Genomic DNA, 20,634 nt, shown 5'->3' on the forward strand with positions numbered 1-20,634 from the left:
CGGCGTCCGGACCGGTACAACTCACACAGGAACTTTTGTACTGTGTCATTGGAAATATTTTTCCGGCAACTGGCTTTGCTGCATTGATTATCTTTATCTTATACAATAAATTTTGGAATTTTTTTTTTTCTATGAAACCTCAGTATGAGTGCCCGTCTCTTCCATTCATATGAGGAAACCCATGGGCCTGAAGTGCCACGGAGAAGGCGACCATCCAGAAACTGTCAGCCACATTCATCATCGCTCATCCCCAGCAGGAACATAAGTTTAGGACACCCTATGGTCGCATTCAGTAAGGAGGAAGACAGCTCCAGTAAAACCTCCACCTTATGCGGTTCACCCCTGCAGGGGTATGAGAATCTGGTGAGTGGGGAACTGAGGGGGAGCACGAACGTCACCTTATGCTGTTTGCACAAGTCACTTTGGATTGTCTCACATGCAATTAGCACAACAGATTGAATTTATATACTTTCAATTTATGATTGTTTTGCACAAAAGAGTTTATTTAACTATTTCATTGATGAACTCTCGAGACATTTAAGTTTATTTTCATTTTTTTTTTCACTACTTAATAACTTTGTATGAATTTTTTAATGTAATATGCACTTTTGTATATAAGTGTGAAGGTTCAAGTTACTTTATATATGAGCTTCTTAACACGGGGTTTTGAGATTAATCTGCAGAAACAATTCCCCTTTTCTCTCCCTCGTTACCAAAGGGGATAGGTAGTGTCACATAATATCGCATATAATTTAGTCCCAGCCTACACCACATAGTGGTCCAACTAGGACTTGCACTTTTAACTGTAAGTCATCACTGGAGGTCACTCTCCAGGTGATAGGCAGCACCACCCACCCCTGCACATATATACATATTTTCTGGTGCTTCACCTGTGGAGCCCCTAGGAGAGGCAGCAGCCTAGCCTTACCCAAGTGCAGTACTTACCATTTCTAAATGAGGCATTGATTAAACAAATAGGTGGGTGGAAATCAAAATATTATGGCTTGTATATAAGACCTAATTCTCTTATTTAATTTACAGGCACATTATGCAATATCTGGATTATTGGCCACTCATGTGTCTTTTAGGCTCAAGGAAGAGCGGAGTATAGAATACATGGTCCCAATCTGAGCTTGCCAAATAACCTGTTTAAAGTTCATTGGTACAGTAGAAGAGGTATGAGATGGAGTGAATTACGTCAGACTTTGTTGGTTCTATCTGATCTTTGGCCTATTCCACAAGTAATTCTAGTTCATCTAGCAAGAAATTACATCGGTCAGCGTAATACATTGCAACTGATTTCTCAAATAAAATTAGATATTTTATGTCTTCATGCAATTTTACCTAATATTACTATAGTTTTTTTCAGAGCTAATCCCTCGTCTTACCTGGCTATTGTGCCCTGAATTTAAATTTTTTTCAATATATTAGAAAACGTGTTAATAGGACAATCGCTAAGTGTATGGCATTAGTCCATCGATTGTCTTTTCTTTGACATATGGACCTGGAAGGCGGATTGTCAGGTTTTTACAGACCTGACAATGTGCACTTGACAGATATACCCCTCGATATATTTTAATTTAGATTTACAAACCTGTGTTGAATTGGCTGTTGCCCTTAGGGTCATTAAAAAGAGCCTGCCATATGGATTGTTAAAGCTTCTGTGAAATGGTTAGCTTGAGCTTAAATAGCTGAGCTATTTGTTTATGAATAACATTATATAGCTATGTTTTGAGTATTATTTTATTTCAAATTTATCTGTGGTAATATAATAAATTATTTAATACCTATAGTAAAGGGCCACAGCCTATTCAATCCACAGATTTTTTGGTCATGTGTGATTATTTATATTAGTAATAATAAGTTTTGCATACGATCCCATAACTGTCATGCTGGTCATACACTAAGCAATTGTATTAAAAAAAATCCAACCATTTTGAACCAGCTTACAATCACAAAATCGATCCCTGGCGCCCTATCATCAATAGTTTTGATCAGTTTTCAGTTTCTTTACAAAGCCGCGGAGATTGAAGCTGGTTAAATTGTCACACTATTATACAGTTCTGGCAACACATGAAACATAGTGGAACTGGTCTGCCTCCTTTCTCGTTTCGCTAAAAAACACAGAATAAATGCAGGTATTACTAGTTTTACTAATAAAGTTATTGGAGAAAAAAAAAAGAAACAAGAAAAGCAGTTTCCAGACGCAACGTTAACGTTTATCTGTTAGAACTGTCCAATCACCGTTCTGCAGTGGGCATGTATATGTGAGCTTGATGATGGCTTAACCGTTACCAGTTAGTTATTAGTACACCGGGATGGTTTTATTGACGTAACAGGTGAATGTATGAAACGTACAGCATGCAAATGTTGCTAGTAGTCAGGGAGTGTATGTAGTCTGGCATCCTGGGAGAATATAACGGTCCCCACTCAGCGTCATGAGCAACCGTCTTCTACTTCTTAGCTCCTTATAGCTTGGCGGTCGCAACTAGTTTCTATCCAGTAGAAGGGCCCTGTCCTGTCTCAGGATAGAAAATAACTTGCTCAGTGTGAGTGAAATATTTCCTATCCTGCTAAAGGACCTTTTAGCCCCCTAGTGGTCAGATCCTGTATAGGCATTGGAACTAGCCAGCTCACAGCGAGAGAGCTAATTCCTATCCTGCTAAAGGACCTTTTGCTCCATAGTGGTCAGGTCCTGTTAAATGATAGGAACTAGCCAGCTCACTATGAGAAATCTAGTTTCCATCCAGCCAAAGGACCTTTATACCTCCAGCTAACAATGGTCCTTTACAGGGATAGGAACTAGAAGGTTCACAGTGGGAAATCTAGTTCCCATCCAGCCAAAAGGACCTTTATACCTCCAGCTAACAATGGTCCTTTACAGCAGTGGTTCTCAACCCTGTCCTCAAGTACCCCCAACAGGCCATGTTTTGGGAATTTCTCTTAGATAAAATATTTTGGACAGCTACCAAGCTATTGACTTGGATTTAAAGCACCTGTGCAAGATAAAGGAAAACCTGCAAACATGGCCTGTTGGGGGTACTTGAGAACCACTGCTTTACAGAGATAGGAACTAGACAGTTTACAGTGGGGGAGCTAGTTCCTATCCTGCTAAAGGACCATTTGCTCCATAGTGGCGAGGTCCTGTTACAGCTAAAGGATAGAAACTAGCCAGCTCACAGTGAGAAATCTAGTTCCCATCCAGCCAAAGGACCTTTATACCTCCAGCTAACAATGGTCTTTTACAGAGATAGGAATTCCTAGTTCTTATACTGCTAGTTTCTATCCCTGTAAAGCAGTGGTTCTCAACCTTATCCCCAAGTACCCCCAACAGGCCATGTTTGCAGGTTTTCCTTTATCTTGCACAGGTGCTTTAAATCCGAGTCAATAGCTTGGTATTTTGGACAGCTATTTTATCTAAGAGAAATTCCCAAAACATGGCTTGTTGGTGGTACTTGAGGACAGGGTTGAGAATCACTGCTGTAAAGGACCATTGTTAGCTGGAGGTGCAAAGGTCCTTTTGGATGGGTGGGAACTAGATTTCCCACTGAAAACCTTCTAGTTCCTATCCCTGTAAAGGACCTGTGTGAGCTGGAGCTAAGAAGGTCCCTTAGAAGAGGGATTACTATCCCTGTAAAGGAATGGACCATTGGTATCTGGAGGTATAAAGGCCCTTTGGCTGGATGGGAACTAGATTTCTCACAGTGAGCTGGCTAGTTCCTATCCTTAAGCACAGCGGTAGGCAACCTGGGGCCCCCTAGCTGTTGCAGAACTAAAAGTCCCATCATGCCTCTGGAAATAATTGTAACTGCCAGCCATGCAATGCCCCATGGGAAATTTAGTTCCGCAAGAGCTGGAGGGCCCCAGGCTGCCTACCGCTGTAGTAAAGGATAGGAACTAGCCAGCTCACAGTGAGAAATCTAGTTCCCATCCAGCCAAAGGACCTTTATACCTCCAGCTAACAATGGTCCTTTATACAGGGATAGGAATTCCTAGTTCTTATACTGCTAATTAACCTTTATTGATTGCAAAATTCTCAACAAATAAAGGGAATGCTTTATTAAGACAGCACTTATGCCCAGATCTCAGTGTTACACGCTGCAGCCCTTGTGGCTCATGATGACTGGATACTCCTGGGCCAGGTAGCGAGACTGAGTTGCTCCCACCTTTTTAAAGCTGTAGCAGTGTAGAAAGCAGGGTACATGACAATGTGAAAAGTGAAGGGCAGTGGAGAAAATGGATGTACAGGTACGTGATTTTGCACAGGAGGAATGTCCTGCTGCAATATATCTGCGTGGAGCGGTCCAGAAGGGGTTAAATAAAATTCACAGACACATTGCTAATATTAAGATTTGGTTTTTCTCTTCAGCAGTATAATTTTATACCTATAATAATTGTTTAGTTCATGGGCACTGGTCTGATTTGTTTCCAACTCCAATATTCTATCTGTCCTGGACTCACAGAGGGTGATTTTTAAAGGGAGCCGCAGTTGCGATTGTTGGGGTAGTGAAAAAAGGTGCAATGGCTGAGCAATTTCAGACTTTAATAAACAGGAAGCACTGTTGCAAATAGCACCAGAGCAACATGGAAGTTTGGAACCAGCACAAGCAGTGCAAACTCCCTACTTTTGTCATGACCTAATGTCATAAAATTGGCGCACACTAAGACTGTGCCACTATTAGGCACAATTTCTGTGAGCTTGAACTTTGAGGGGATTTTTAAAGTGCCCTTTGACCTTGAACTCTGCGGTCAGTATTCTGACTATTCACTCACAACCAATCCTCAGAGCTGTACAAACTCCCAACTGTCGGTAGAATGTGTGTAAAACTTGGTTTACCCCAGTTGTGGTGGCCAATGGCACAACCTACTACCCAAGTATTAACTTTTCCCAAGTCAACCATATGCTTTACAGATAAAAGGAAAAAAAAAACATTTAGTTTCTTATTTTTTTTAAATATTAACTCCTTTTGCAATGGTTCACTGTTTATAGGCTGGGGTATGCCATTTTGCAAGGACTGTGGTGGTTTATTTTCAGTTGGCTGTAGTGACTTGTGTTTTTATGGTCATTTTAACCGCTTGCTGACCGCCTCACGCAGATATACTGAGGCAGAAGGGCACGTACAGGCAGAATCACGTACCTGTAGGTTGCCCTTTAAGAGGCAGCCTGTGGGCGCGCGCCCGCGGCAAGCTCCGTGAGGCGGGTCCCACGGACTCGATGTCCACGGGGATACCCACGATCATCTCACGGAGAGGAAGAACGGGGAAATGCTAATGTAAACAAGCAACTCCCCGTTCTGCCTAGTGACAGTGTCACTGATCTCTGCTCCTTGTGATCGGGAGCAGAGATCAGTGACGTGCCACACACAGCCCCTCCCCTCCACAGTTAGAAACACTCCCCAGGACACACTTAACCCCTACACTGCCACCTAGTGGTTAACCCCTTCACTGCCAGTGTCATTTACACAGAAATCAGTGCATTTGTATAGCACTGATTGCTGTATAAATGACAATGGTCCCAAAAATGTGTCAAAAATGTCCGATGTATCCGCCATAATGTTGTAGTCACAATAAAAGAAAATAAATAAATTTTTTTTAAAATCGCTGATCGCCGCCATTACTAGTAAAAAATAAATATTAACAAAAATGCCATAAAACTATCCCCTATTTTGTAAACGCTATAACTTTTGCGCAAACCAATCAATAAACGCTTATTGCGATTTCTTTTTACCAAAAATATGTAGAATACATATCGGCCTAAACTGAGGAAAAAATTTTTTTTTTTATATATTTTTGGGGGATATTTATATAGCAAAATGTAAAAAATAATGCGTTTTTTTCAAAATTGTCGCTCTTTTTTTGTTTATAGCGCAAAAAAGAAAAACCACAGGGGTGGTCAAATAGAAAGCTCTATTTGTGGGAAAAATAGGACGTCAATTTTGTTTGGGAGCCACGTCGCACGACCGCGCAATTGTCAGTTAAATCGACGCAGTGCCGAATTGCAAAAAGTGCTCTGGTCAGGAAGGGGGAAAATTGTTCCAGGGCTGAAGTGGTAATACACCTTGATAAGGACGTGTTAGCCGAACCATTGTGAAAAATATAGGATACTGGGTTATTTCATCTTATGCTTTGTAAAGCGGAAGGGGGAACATATGCCACTGTGAACATATGCCACTGTGATTGTATACAACACACATTGGCTTGTCACTGAAAGGTAAGAAAAAAAAAAAAAATCACAGAAACATCGTTGATCTTTTTTTTCCTCTCATGCAGTTTCATAATACACATATGATTGTTTTTTAGCTCCTGGGTACTAATGCGGCCTTTAACCACTTCCCACATAGCAGAATGCATAGTTGCCAACATTGCAAAAAAAAAAACACACTGGGACACTTTTTTGGCTGTAGGCGGAGCCGTACAATAATTAGGGGGCGGGGCATTCGTTTGTAGGCGTGGCTTGGCAATAAAAATAAAACTGCGGAGCGCGCCAAGGCAAAAAATGGGCGTGGTTTACGTGAAATTGTGGGTGTGGCTTAAATGGACGTGGCTCAAAGGGGGTATGGTTAGAGTCTGAGATGAATGAGGGATGGAGAGGGAAAAGGGGAGAGAGGAATGACGAGACAGCAGCCCCAGATCCTACACAACAATAGAAATATGTGTATTCTAGAAAGTTTAACAATCAGCAGATAAAGATACTCCAAACACCTGGTGTTAACGCTTCAATCATCCCGGCACCATAATTGTTATGGTTTCAGGATGATTGAAGTGCATTATTTCTATTATTAAATCATTCAACTCACCATAAAGCCGAATCAGTGGGAACCCTGAGCGTGTCACCTGCCACGTCGCCTGCCACCAGCAGAGTCCATCCTTGCATCAGGTGCCACAAGCAGAGTCCATCCTTGCATCAGGGGTCCCCAGCAGAGTCCGTCCTTGCATCAGGTGCCCCCAGCAGAGTCTGTCCTCGCATCAGGTGCCCCCAGCAGAGTCAGTATAGACCCCCTCAGTGCAGACCCCCCTCCATCAATGCAGACCCCCTCAGTGCAGACCCCCCTCCAATGCAGACCCCCTCAGTGCAGACCCCCCTCCATCAATGCAGACCCCCCATCAGTGCAGACCCCCCTCCATCAATGCAGAAGCCCTCAGCAGACCCCCCTCCATCAATGCAGACCCCCCATCAGTGCAGACCCCCCTCCATCAATGCAGACCCCCTCCAACAATGCAGACCCCCTCAGTGCAGACCCCCCTCCATTAATGCAGACCCCTCATCAGTGCAGACCCCCTCCATCAATGCAGACCCCTCTCCATCAATGCAGACCCCCCTCAGTGCAGACCCCCCTCCATCAATGCAGACCCCCTCAGTGCAGACCCCCCATCAGTGCAGACCACCTTAGTGCAGACCCCCCATCAGTGCAGACCACTTCAGTGCAAACCCCCCCAGTAGTGCAGACCCCCATCAGTGCAGACCCCCCCATAACACCCCCCAGGCAGTGCAGACCCCCCTCCCATAACACCCCCCAGGCAGTGCAGACCCCCCTCCCATAACACCCCCCAGGCAGTGCAGACCTCCCCTCCCATAACGCCCCCCAGGCCCCAGCATATGTGACTGTCGTGTCCATTACAGCGGCAGCCGGTGCCGTGTGTGTTCAGTGTAGAGGGGAGGGGCCGATCCGTGCGAGAGGAGAAGCGATTCATTGGCTGCACGGATCGAGCCACCTTCCTCTCTCTACTGAACACAAGGGGGAGTGTTCTAGCGGCGGCGTAGGAACCGGCCGCCATTTTACTGAAGCCTGTTACCATAAAAATGTAAAATGCAAACATTCCCAAATTTCCCTGGGCAAATCCCGATTTGGGACAGCCTCCGATCGGGACGAGGGTCCCAAAATCAGGATTGTCCCAGGAAATTCGGGACTGTTGGCAACTATGAGAATGATGGTCTCAAAGTGGTTATGTTATCCTGACTGGGCATCATATGACGTCCAGCAGGATAAGCCACGAGGGCAAATCGGTAGTGTGGTGTGTCGCTCTGACACACTGCATCTATCACGGTAAAGAGCCTATGGCGCAGGTTCTTTATCATGTGATCAGCTGTGTACAATCACAGCTGATTATATGGTAACCAGAAAGTGCTTTTTAACGGCTTTTCCTCTACTTGCGCTGACAGGGCATGAGTAGAGGAGAGCGGATCAGTGGCTTTCCTGACAGGGAGGGGGGGTCTGTGCTGATAATCAGCATACTGATTATCAGTGCAGACCCATGACGGATGCCCACTAGAGCCCACCAGGGATGCCAATCAGTGCTGCCTATAAGTGCCCCCTCATCAATGAAGGAGAAAACGTATTTACAAATTTTATAAAAAACGAAGAAAAAATTATTTTTACAGGAGAACAGTAAAAGCATATAGTTAGAAAAACAGGTTTTATTTCAAATTGTATTAAAAGTGAACATGAATAAATTTAACATTATGAAACATGGATAGGCGGAGGAAGATGGGACTGAGCAGAACTGACCAAGAGGAGGATAGGGAGGAAGGAAAAAAAAAGGGGGGGGGGGGAGCGCAGCGGATGGAGGTGCAGATACTCCCTACACGGTAGTGTTTACTGATAACTCAGCCGTCGTCTTCTTCGCTCCCTACTTCTGACCATCGTTATTTGACGTATTTACCCCATCCAGGTATCTCTTTGGAATCTTCCTGTTCCTGGGCGCCATCCTTAAAGCAATCTTCACAGCAGTTCTGCAAAGAAAAGAACAAAATTATTTTTTCTGCCCCTCACAAAGAAAGAGCCAGACACCCACACACACAAAGAGCCACACACACCTCATCCCTTTAAACACAAATACATATGAATTACACAAGTTCTGAGCCAAATTTAATGCAGATAAAATTATATGATGTGTGTCTTTTTCTGTGTGAAAAAAGGGTAAATATACCATAGTGCAAACAAACCCAAATGCTAAAAAGCTAATACACAGTGCTAGTGTACAACAATGATAATAAATGCAAATATTAATATGAAAATATGACCAAGCATGTGGCCACTGTAAGTTCAATGGTGTGCAAATAAACAGAAAGACTTTTTCTGTTGTGCCTCTCTCTTTCTCTATGTGGGAGTACACAGTGAGAGACAGTCCTGCTCCCTGGCAGAAGTTCCAGCAGAAAACAGCCATGTACATACACTTTTCCCTTTTGCAGAGCAGCACTGAGCACTACTTCCTGTCGTGCTCTGTACCATGTGACCAAAACGAGTCACATGATCTGCTGACATCACCAGGTTGTTTCTACTGGGTAGCAACTAGCCGCTACTATAGCGGAGACGGTTACCTGAGCTGATTATGTCCTCCTCATCCGACAGCAGCCGAGAGGGGTGAGCATGCAGCTTGTATGTATGTATGTATGTATGTATGTATGTATGTGTGTGTGTGTTAGGGGGGGGGGGGGGGGAGGTTACTATAGCTGGAGTAGGTGAAGTCTGTGTTCATTGCTGGGCTCGGAGTGTATGTTGTTTCTGAGTTGTGTCCTGAAATTGAATATAGTAATCTGACAGGCGCAGGATTATGTCCCTGTTCACACATCCGGGGCTCTCTAAAGCCTCTCTTATCCTTTCCAGCCAATCTGCCACCTTATTCTGTGTTTGGGAACTGCAGTTGCTATGGTGCTGCACATGTGATCAGCTGTGACACCAGCCATGGGAGATCCCATTCACACCATGTGCAGTGCCCTGCTTTATTTTCTTCATGGGAAAATGCAATGGCAGAAAAAAAATAGTTCTCTGTGTGTTCAGATCACAATGCTGTGTTTAACCACTTAAGAACCGAGCCAATTTTTGACACTTGTTGTTTACAAGTTAATATCTGTTTTGTTTTTTGTTTTTTTTGCTAGAAAATTACTTAGCACCCCCAAATAATATATATATTTAGCAAAGACTCTGGAGAATAAAATGGCGGTCGTTGCAATATTTTACATTTGCGCAGCGGTCTTTCAAACGCAATTTTTTTGGAAAAAAATACACTTTTTTGAATTAAAAAGTAATAATCTGCTCTTTTTTTGAAGGAAGACATTGTTTTTTTGTATGGCCAGCATATAATATATTACAATTCTGTCTGAAAATCGGCAAAACAGGCTTTAATTTTATTTTTTTTTTCTTTAAATAAAAAATGTGATCTCTGAGTCGGATGATATTTACCGGATTCACCCTCTAATAGTATATAGAGTATATCTCTTCTGTCTGTTGTTCTCAGAGTGGATTAGAGATTTTCCTCCCTAACCATATAAGTGGTTATTTATATTTAACACTGCATATAGATATTTAAGAATTGCCTTTTTATTTTTTTAACCGCTTCCCGACCAGCCGCCGCAGTTAGGGCCCTTTCACACTGAGGCGGTTTGCAGGCGCTATTGCGCTAATAATAGCGCCTGCAAACCGACCCGAAAGTGCCGCTGCTTTGTCTCCAGTGTGAAAGCCCCGAGGGCTTTCACAGTCGAGCGGTGCGCTAGCAGGACAGGAAAAAAAGTCCTGCTAGCAGCATCTTTCGGAGCGGTGAAGGAACGGAGTGTATACCGCTCCTTCACCGCTCCTGCCCATTGAAATCAATGGGACAGTGCGGCTATACCACCGGCAAAGCGCCTCAGCAGAGGCGCTTTGCGGTGGTTTTTAACCCTTTCTCGGCCGCTAGCGGGGGGGTAAAACCGCCCCCGCTAACGGCCGCATACCGACAGTAAAGTGCCGCTTACAATAGCGACGCTTTACCGCTGACGCCGCCCCCACCCCAGTGTGAAAGGGCCCTTATACTGCGGCAGAATGGCTCCCCTGCGCAAGCTGTCATAGCCGTACGTCGCCTCTTTAAGACGCTTAAGCAGGAGCGCCTGGAGCCAATGCGTGGGCTCAATGACTGCTGGCACCCGCGGTCGCTCATGACAGAGCGAGAACTGGGATCTGTGTGTGTAAACACACAAATCCCGGTTCTCTCAGGGGAGTAGAGACAGATCGTGTGCTCATACTAAGTAGGAACACTGATCGGTCTCCTCCCCTACAGTTAGAACAAACCTAGGAAACACATTTAACCCCTTGATCGCCCCCTAGTGCTAAGCCCTTCCCTGCCAATGACATTTATACAATAATCAGTGGCAAGTTTTAGCTCTGATCGCTGTATAAATGTCACTGGTCCCAAAAAAAGTGTCAAAAGTATCCGATCTGTCTCCTGCAATGTCGCAGTCACGATAAAATCGCTGATCACTGGCAGTAAAAAAAAAAGTACTAGTAAAAAAAATAAATAATAAAAATGCCAAAAAACTATCCCCTATTTTGTAGACGCTATAACTTTTGTGCAAACCAATCCATATACGCTTATTGCGATTTATTTATTTTTTTTTTTTTTTATTTTTTTTTTTACCAAAAATATGTAGAAGAATACATATCGGCCTAAACCGAGGAAAAAATTTGGGGATATTTATTATAACAATACAAAATATTGTGTTTTTTTTCAAAATTGTTGGACTTTTTTGTTTATAGCGCAAAAAATAGAAACCGCAGAGGTGATCAAATACCACTAAAAGAAAGCTCTATTTGTGGGGAAAAAGGACATCAATTTTGTTTGGGTGCAATGTCACACAACCGCGCAATTGTCAAAGTGACGCAGTGGCGTATCTCAAAAAATGGCCTGGTCAGGAAGGGGGTAAATTCTTCTGGGGCTGAAGTGGTTAAACTTTACATATCAAATTATACACCACACTTTTTAAAGGTTATTATACGATTCATCTAAACCATAATTGGCCAACTAATCGATTATGAAAATAATCGTTAGTTGCAGCCCTAATATTGTGAAAGAGGATGTTACGCCAAGTAAATAGATACCAAATATGTTACGACTGAAAATTGCATGCCAAACGACGGTACTTAAAAATCTCCGTAGGCGACACTTTAAAAAATGTTAACAGTTACCAGGATACAGTTACAGAGGAGGTCTTGTGCTACAATTATTGCTCACACTCTGACGATAGCAGCAATACCTCACATGTGTGATTTAAACACTGTTTACATTTGCGGTCGCGACTTGTGTATGCGTTTTCTTTGCTGTGTGAGCACGCGGGGACGGGGGCGCTTTTCAAACTTTTTTTTTTTTTCTTATTTATTTTCTTTTATTTATTTTTTTAACACAGTCCCTTTAACCACTTAGCACAATTTGCCGTCATTGTACATCAGTACTTTGGCGCTAAATACCATTGTTATGGCAGCAGATAGCTACCATAACCCCGGCATTTTCAACAAACGGCAAGCGGCTGGCTTTCAGATAAACGTGGTCTCCGTGGCGTATTTGCCGTGAGATCACTTTTACTGGGGCGGGAGGGGGCCCCCCCCTCCCGCCACGTTCCAGTCATCTCCGCCACTTGCTGGAGCCGTCGGTAGAGGCGGAGACGATGGTGTCATTTCTCCTCTGAGACATGGAGCCGAATGAGGGAAAGATGGCCCCCGCTCGGCTCCATAACATTGAATGGCGGAAGCGACGTCAAACGTCACTTCCGCCCAATGGTCTTAAAGTGGAAAAAACATTTCATTTTTTAATTTTTATTGCATTTTTGTGTAAATGTTAGATCTGAGGTCTTTTTGACCCCAGATCTCACATTTAAGAGGTCCTGTCAGTTTTTTTTTTTTTTTTTTTTATTACAAGGGATGTTTACATTCCTTGTAATAGGAATAAAAGACCCACGTTTTTTTTTCTTAAAAGGACAGTGTAAAAAAATAAAATAAAAAGTAAAATAAGGAAAAAAAAAATTTAAAGCACCCCGTCCTGCCAAGCTTGTGCGCAGAAGCGAACACATACGTAAGTCGTGCCCGCATATGAAAACAGTGTTCAAACTACACATGTGAGGTATTGCCACGATCGTTAGGGCAAAAGCAATAGTTCTAGCACTAGACCTCCTCTGTAACTCTAAACATGTAACCTGTAAACATTTTTAAACGTCGCCTATGGAGATTTTTAAGGGTCAATGTTTGTCGCCATTCCATGAGTGGGCGCAATTTTGAAGCGTGGCATGTTGAGTCTCAATTTACTCTGCGTAACATTATCTTTCACAATATAAAAAAAATTGGGCTAACTTTACTGTTGTCTTATTTCTTAAGTTAAAAAAGTGTATTTTTTCCAAATAAATTGCGCTTGTAAGACTGCTGCGCAAATACGGTGTGGCATAAAGTATTACAAGGACCGCCATTTTATTCTCTAGGGTGTCTGGAAAAAAAAACAACTGATTTTTAACTTGTGTCAAAAAGAGGCTTGGTCCTTAAGTAGTTGAAAAAAAATGAATCTGATCACTTTTATTGCTGTCACAAGGAATTTAAACATCCCTTGTGACAGTAATAGGCAGTGTCAGGTGCTCTTTATGGAGGGATCTCGGGTCTAAAAGACCCTAAAACGCTCCTTTGCACTTCAAAGTATTCTGATCACTAAAATCGGGGATTCTGAATACTGTGATTTTGATATCTCTTGCTTTGGGGAGTATCACCCGCCAAAACAAATTGGGGTAGTGTTCAACTTTATTGCAAGTATCAAGATGTATCTAAATGATGTTCTCCTTACTGGTCTCAATTTACCCTGGTTCAGAAGATAGCCAGTTGCCATTACAGCTGACATTTAAAGCGGAAGTATACCCATCCATAAAACCATTTCATTTTGGGCACGTGCCGGAAATGTAACACTCCCATTGGTTGTGCACTCAACCAAACTGTCAAACCATCCAGTGGCTTGCATCATAACTAATCACATGTGCAGCATCATGGCAGTTTTAGATTAAACAGAGGCAAAGATGGCAGCTTCCTTGGCTGAAAACGATAGGGGGGTTTACAGATGTTTCATTGTTTTATTGTACAAGAAGACCATAGGAACTTTCTCAGATTTCTGTGGCATCATGACAACAGCGTAAACAATGAAGTTTGTAGAATACCACATGAAAGTGCATTTCTTTGGTAACAGTCCCTCACTTAGGCCCCTTTCACACTGGGGTGGTGGGGGCGTCGGCGGTAAAACAGCGCTATTTTTAGCGCTGTTTTACTGTCGTTTTTGCGGCTGTATTCGGCCGCTAGCGGTGCGGTTTTAACCCCCGCTGGCGGCCGAAAAAGGGTTAAACCCACTCGTACAGCGCGGCTATAGCCGCGGTATTACCGCGGTATAGCCGCGGTATTACCGCGGTATAGCCGCGCTCCCATTAATTTCAATGGGCAGGAGCGGTGAACACACCGCTCCTTCACCGCTCCAAAGATGCGTCTCGCAGGACTTTTTTTACCGTCCTGCCAGTGCACCGCTTCAGTGTGAAAGCCCTCGGGCTTTCACACTGAACAAACAGCGGAGGCTGTTTAGGGGCGGTTTGCAGGCGGTATTTTTAGTGCAATAACGCCTGCAAACCGCCCCAGTGTGAAAGGGGCCTTACTGTTGCAAAATACAGCCAATGAAGGACTGCTGTTGATGGCGAAAGGGAGTATGGAGCAGACATTTCATGAGAGAGACTTCTATGTTGATGACTGACTCAAATGTTTACCCCTAGATGAGGAAGCCATCAGCTTGCTCCAAAGGACACAAATTAGGCTTTCTGTAGCCAACCTCAGACTCTGTAAGATTGCCTCAAACAATGCCGCTGTCATAAAAGAATTTCAACCTGACGATGCCACAGGAGTTAAGGACTTACATCTGGGCATGGATAAACCACCTATGCAGATAGATCTGAGCTTATGAAGACTCATTTGGCTTTCAAGTTACTTCTACAGACAAACCATATACCAAATGTGATGTTCTCTCAGTGGTAAACAGCTTATATGATCGACTGGTGTCTGTAGCTCCCCCCACCATAAAAGGCAAGACCTTACAAAGACAGTTATCAGAGACAACTAAGGACTGGGACTATCAGCTACCAACTGACGATCAAAATGGGAGTCCTGAAAAAATCTCAACATGCCATAGACAGTGTGAATTTATTTCCTGCAACCCATGGTTGGAAAGAAATTTGCACGATTTCCCCATCAACACAGACAGTGCTGACAGGGGAAACTCTCCGGGGGGGGGTTAGGGGCCATCCCCACCGGGAGAAGACAAAGATTATTGTTAGCAGCCGCTAGCGATAATCACAAGTGAATCCGGCAGGCTGATTGTACCCAAGTTGATCGATCGATCAACTTGGTACATTCAGCCTGCCCATACACTGTTCGAATCTCGGCCTGGTTCCCACTGAACCGTACGAAATTCCAACCGTCTATGGCCGGCCTTAGATGGGGTTCACATACCACATTGCACAATGCTAAACTTCAGTTTCCCTTGCAACAAATCGGATCACATTTTCTCAGATGCATCTACTGAGATTTCTTCACAGAAAGAGCTGTGAAGATGTGGAATAGACACCCTCAAGAGCTGGTTCTGGCCAGCTCAGTAGATTGCTTTAAAAAAAAGGACTGGATTCTTTCCTACAGTGCCTTGAAAAAGTAATCATATCTCTTGAAATTTTCCACATTTTGTCATGTTACAACCAAAAACATAAATGTATTTTATTGGGATTTTTTGTGATCGACCAACACAGTGGCACATAATAGTGTGGCACATAATTGTGGCAAGTGGCACATAATTGTGAAGTGGAAGGAAAATGATAAATGGTTTTTACATTTTTTTACAAATAATTATCTGAAAAGTGTGGCGTGCATTTGTATTCAGCCCCCTTTTAATCTGATACCCCTAGCTAAAATCTAGTGGAACCAATTGCCTTCAGAAGTCACCTAATTAATAAATAGAGTCCACCTGTGTGTAATTTAGACTCCATATAAATACAGCTGTTCTGTGAAGCCCTCAGAGGTTTGTTAGAGAACCTTAGTGAACAAACAGCATCATGAAGGGCAAGGAACACACAAGACAGGTCGGGGGTAAAGTTGTGGAGAAGTTTAAAGCAGGGTTCGGTTATAAAAAAATATCCCAAGCTTTGAACATCTCACGGAGCACTGTTCAATCCATCATCTAAAAATGGAAAGAGTATGACACAACTGCAAAATTACCAAGATATGGCCATCCATCTAAACCAGGCATGTCCAAAGTCTGGCCCGTGGGCCAATTGCAGTCCACGTTTCAGTTTAATACGGCCCCCCCGGTAATTTGGATATATATATCTTTTGTGGCCCTATGCCTCGGATGGACAGGGTGAGGGCGGAACGAGTGAGGTGGCATCTGTAATAGGAAGTCCTGTCTCCTGAGCTGCCATTGGACGACTGTTCTGCCTATGATAGGAGGCGGGACTTGGTATTAAAGAGGCCGCCGAGTAAACAGGAGATTCTCTTGTATGTAATCTGTCGGCGCTCGTCCCGCCCCCTTCGAGGCTGCAGATGGGCATTGACGAGGCTGCACTGATGGCAATGGTAAGGCTGCATTTAATGCAATGGTAAGGCTGCATTTAATGCAATGGTAAGGCTGCATTTAATGCAATGGTAAGGCTGCATTTAATGCAATGGTAAGGCTGCATTTAATGCAATGGTAAGGCTGCATTTAATGCAATGGTAAGGCTGCATTTAATGCAATGGTAAGGCTGCATTGATGGCACATGTGAGTCTGCATTGATGGCACATGTGAGTCTGCATTGATGGCACATGTGAGTCTGCATTGATGGCACATGTGAGTCTGCATTGATGGCACATGTGAGTCTGCATTGATGGCACATGTGAGTCTGCATTGATGGCACATGTGAGTCTGCATTGATGGCACATGTGAGTCTGCATTGATGGCACATGTGAGTCTGCATTGATGGCACATGTGAGTCTGCATTGATGGCACATGTGAGTCTGCATTAATGGCAATGGAGAGGCTGCATTCAGAGGCTGCATTGATTGCAATGGTGAGGCTGCAGATGAGCACTGACCCTTATTTTGCTTCACAGTTCTTTATTTAAAATTGTATTTTTTTTCCCTGAAACTTCCCTCTTAAAGTGAAGGTGCGCGCTATACACCTGTGCATGTTATACGCCGATAAATACGGTATATCCAAACAACATGCCCAAGATCATCCTTAGTCCTGTAGAACCTGCAAGTGCACTTGGAAGTGCAGTCGCTGTAAATCTGAAGGGGACATGCAAGGAAAGTAAAAAACATAATTTTAGCTTACACATGATTGGATGATAAAATTAGCAGACCTTCCCCTCATTTCAGATCTACCCCTCAGATTTCCAGCGACTTCACTTGCAGTGCAGTTGTAGTGCAAAGTGGATTTGCCTTTCATAAATAACCTCCATGGTCTGGTTGAGAAGACAGGAAGAGAACCCTTTTACTATGCCTGCCATCACCACCTTGCTTATTCATTCCATGAAATGGATCAGCGCCAAGGTAGATATTTCACAAAGGGTGCATTGAGAGCTGCAAGTGCTCAGTGCCGCAAATTATTGAGAATTGACCGAAAGTCATTATTACAACAATTGGTGTCAGAATAAGGTCACTTTTCTGGTTCCTGAGAGGACCCACAGCTCAACAGCCAATAGGAAATGGTCTACATCCCTCAGGCGGGACAGGAGGGAGTTGTTTTTGCCTGGAACTGGGCTTTAAGTTATGCAGTCGAACCTTCCCATAAATGTTTCTGCTAATTAAAATGTTAGAAACTCAGAAAGCATTTTTTTTCTCCTATAATATTTTTAAAAAGCTGGGTTGGCCTATTACATTTCTGGCAAATGGCTAACTTGACTTTAAATATGATTTATTCTAAGCATGTTTTTTTGCAGATAAATTGTGCATAATAATCAAATGATTCTGCATTTGAATATTTTAGTCATCCCCTGTTATTGTTTGATTGTATGATGTGATTTTATTTATTTATTTACTTTTCCTCAGTGAGTCCTCAAAATGGTTGGATGCCCATTACGATCCTGTTGCAGGTCTGAATTCATTATCATCCTGCATTGGTAAGTACATTGGTAGATCTCAAGTTCTGGAGACCTCACCTACAAAAGATAGAACGAGTCCTAAGATAGGCAACGAAAATTGATGCATTAAGGTGAAAAAACATGAAGGTTTACAACCCCTTTAATTAGAATAGGCTAGAAATAATTGAAACGTGTTGTGAGAATGAATATGGGATTTTATATTTGACCGATGGAGATTTAATCTCCAAATATGGAAAGGTTTCTTCACAGTAAGAGCTGTAGAAGTGGGGAATAGACTCCCTCAAGAGCTGGTTCTGTCCAGCTCAGTAGATTACTTTTAAAAAGGCCTTGATTCTTTCCTAAATATACATAATATAACTGGATACTAACATTTATAGGTAAAGTTGATCCAGGGAATATCCGATTGCCTCTCGGGGGATCAGAAAGGAATTTTTTCCCCTGCTGGAGCAAATTGGATCATGCTTTGCTGGGGGTTTTTGCCTTCCTCTGGATCAACTGTGGGTATAGGATTGTGTATATGGTTTTTCTTTTTTTTTTTTTTCCCCTTTTATTGGTTGAACTAGATGTCTTTTTTCAACTAGAATAACTATGTAACCATAGATACACTTTAAATTATTCATGTTTTTGAATGATAATTGATAACTGATTAATTTATCAAAGGAGCCACTTGTACATCTTATAGAGTTAGCATGTGTTATGTAGCCTGATAGATATATTGTTTACAGGTGTGTCACATGGTCAAGAAGCTGGTAATTTGCAGAAACTGAAATGCTTTGCTTTGTTGTGTTATATGGAGTCATCAGGGAGGTAGTCACAAGTTGGAGTATTATTGTTTCATGGTCATGCCACATGGTTAACCACTTGCCGACCGCTACACCCCGATATACGTCGGCACAATGGCAGCGGTGGGCAAATGGGCGTACCTGTACATCCCCTTTAAGAGGTGGGGATAGCAGGTGCCGGCACGCCGCATACAGTGTTACCGTGCCCGCAGGACTGGTGGACACGATGTCTCCCGGCGATCATGTCACGGAGCCTCAGAATGGGGAAGTGCCTATGTAAACAAGGAATTTCCCCGTTCTGGCTTGTGTCATGACAGAGATCACTGCTCTCTGTCATTGGGAGCAGTGATCGCTTTCATGTGATTAGTAGCCCATCCCCCCACAGTTAGAATCACTCCCTAGGACACACTTAACCCCTTCATCGCCCCCTAGTGGTTAACCCCTTCACTGCCAGTGTCATTTACACAGTAATCAGTGCAGCACTAATCGCTGTATAAATGACAATGGTCCCAAAATAGTGTCAAAAGTGTCCGTTGTGTCCGCCATAATGTCACTGACCCGAAAAAAAAAATTGCAGATCGCTGCCTTTTCTAATAAAAAAAAAAAAAATTATAATAAAAATGCCATAAAACCAACCCCTATTTTGTAGACACTATAACTTTTGCGCAAACCAAACAATATACGCTTATTGCAATTTTTTTTACCAAAACTATGTAGAAGAATACATATTGGCCTAAACTGAGGAAAAAAAGTTTTTTTTATATATTTTTGGGGGATGTTTATTATAGCAAAAAGTAAAAAATATTGCATTTTTTAAAAAAATTGTCGCTCTTTTTTTTGTTTATAGCGCAAAAAAATAAAAACCGCAGAGGTGATCAAATACCACGAAAAGAAAGCTCTATTTGTGGGAAAAAAAGGATGTCAATTGTGTTTGGGTGCAACGTCGCACGACCGCGCATTTGTCAGTTAAAGTGACGCAGTGCTGAATCGCAAAAAGTGCTCTGGTCAGGAAGGGCATAAAATGTTCCGGAGCTGAAGCGGTTAAAGAAGATTTCAAGGGATTATGAGAAATGGATTAAAATAAGATGCTTATTGCAGAGATCAAATTGGCCTTTTTAAGGAGGAGTTGACAAGTTTGGTATTCTATATGACATTTTTCTGTCGGAGAGCCATACATTTTTTTTATTTTTTACTTCTTTCTAATTTGTAAAAGCAGTTTCTTCATTTATCAAATTGTCAGTGCTAGGATCGGTCTTTATTTACCTTCAGTTACTAATGATAATTAAAAGGAAACTGTTAGGATTAAAATATGGCTGCTATTTTAAAAACTGACTTGTCAATTTCCTGACCTCACACAATGATTTGCTAAAGGAGAAAGCTGTTTATGTAGCAAAGTGAATGTTCACTGAGCTTGGTAAATAAGGTGAAGATGTGATCAAATCAATCATGTGCAAACAAACATTCACTGTAAGGCCCCTTTCACACGAGGCAGACTCCGCTTCCACGGAGCCGGCGGATGACAGGTCCCTCTCTGCTCACTGAGCGGGGAGGGGCTTGTCAGGCGCCGCTGCTGCCTATGGAGGGATCGGATGAAAACGGACAGCATGTCCGTTTTCATGAGATCTCACCCGATCCGATCCACCAGCGACGGATCCGGAAGTAGGGCCATCCATCTGCTTTTAGCGGATTGGACAGGGTCGAATGTCAGCGGACATGTCTCCGCTGACATCCGTCGCTCCATAGGCTAACATGGAGCTCCCGTTCAGGTCCGCCGTCAAAACTGACAGGCGGACCTGAACAGTCCAATCGTGTGAAAGGGGCCTAAGTTGACATACACTTTGCAAAGTGTACAATCCCTCTACAAGGTAAACAGTCTTTGCTTCTTTTGTAAATTAACTGCAATGTCTCCCGTTTTTAAGTGTGCTTTTTGTGGGTTCAGGTAGTTAAAGTGGTTGTAAACCCACAAAA

The 20,634-nt window shown here is 42.9% G+C and overlaps 1 protein-coding gene and 1 long non-coding RNA gene across 3 annotated transcripts in view; one reads left to right on the forward strand and one right to left on the reverse strand.

Annotated features, from left to right (window-relative positions):
• Positions 1-8,398: 8,398 nt before the first annotated feature.
• LOC141112415 (uncharacterized) lies at positions 8,399-10,190 on the reverse strand. 2 transcript variants are annotated; one of them, XR_012236596.1, is made up of 2 exons: positions 9,320-10,190; positions 8,399-8,731 (listed from the first exon to the last, which is right to left on the reverse strand). It is a non-coding gene; the product is annotated as an uncharacterized lncRNA (long non-coding RNA). The 2 variants fall into 2 exon arrangements; XR_012236595.1 differs by lacking the exon at positions 9,320-10,190 and adding an exon at positions 9,174-9,238.
• Positions 9,212-20,634, forward strand: part of BBS1 (Bardet-Biedl syndrome 1) — a 67,644-nt gene continuing 56,221 nt past the window's right edge. Inside the window, exons 1-2 of the mRNA XM_073605245.1 lie at positions 9,212-9,362; positions 17,832-17,902. Of these exons, the coding sequence (XP_073461346.1) occupies positions 9,331-9,362; positions 17,832-17,902 (103 nt within the window). The 5' untranslated portion in view covers positions 9,212-9,330. The remainder of the gene's footprint in view (positions 9,363-17,831; positions 17,903-20,634) is intronic.

This window comes from Aquarana catesbeiana, linkage group LG11, assembly GCF_042186555.1.
Source record: "Aquarana catesbeiana isolate 2022-GZ linkage group LG11, ASM4218655v1, whole genome shotgun sequence".
Classification (NCBI taxonomy): domain Eukaryota; kingdom Metazoa; phylum Chordata; class Amphibia; order Anura; family Ranidae; genus Aquarana; species Aquarana catesbeiana.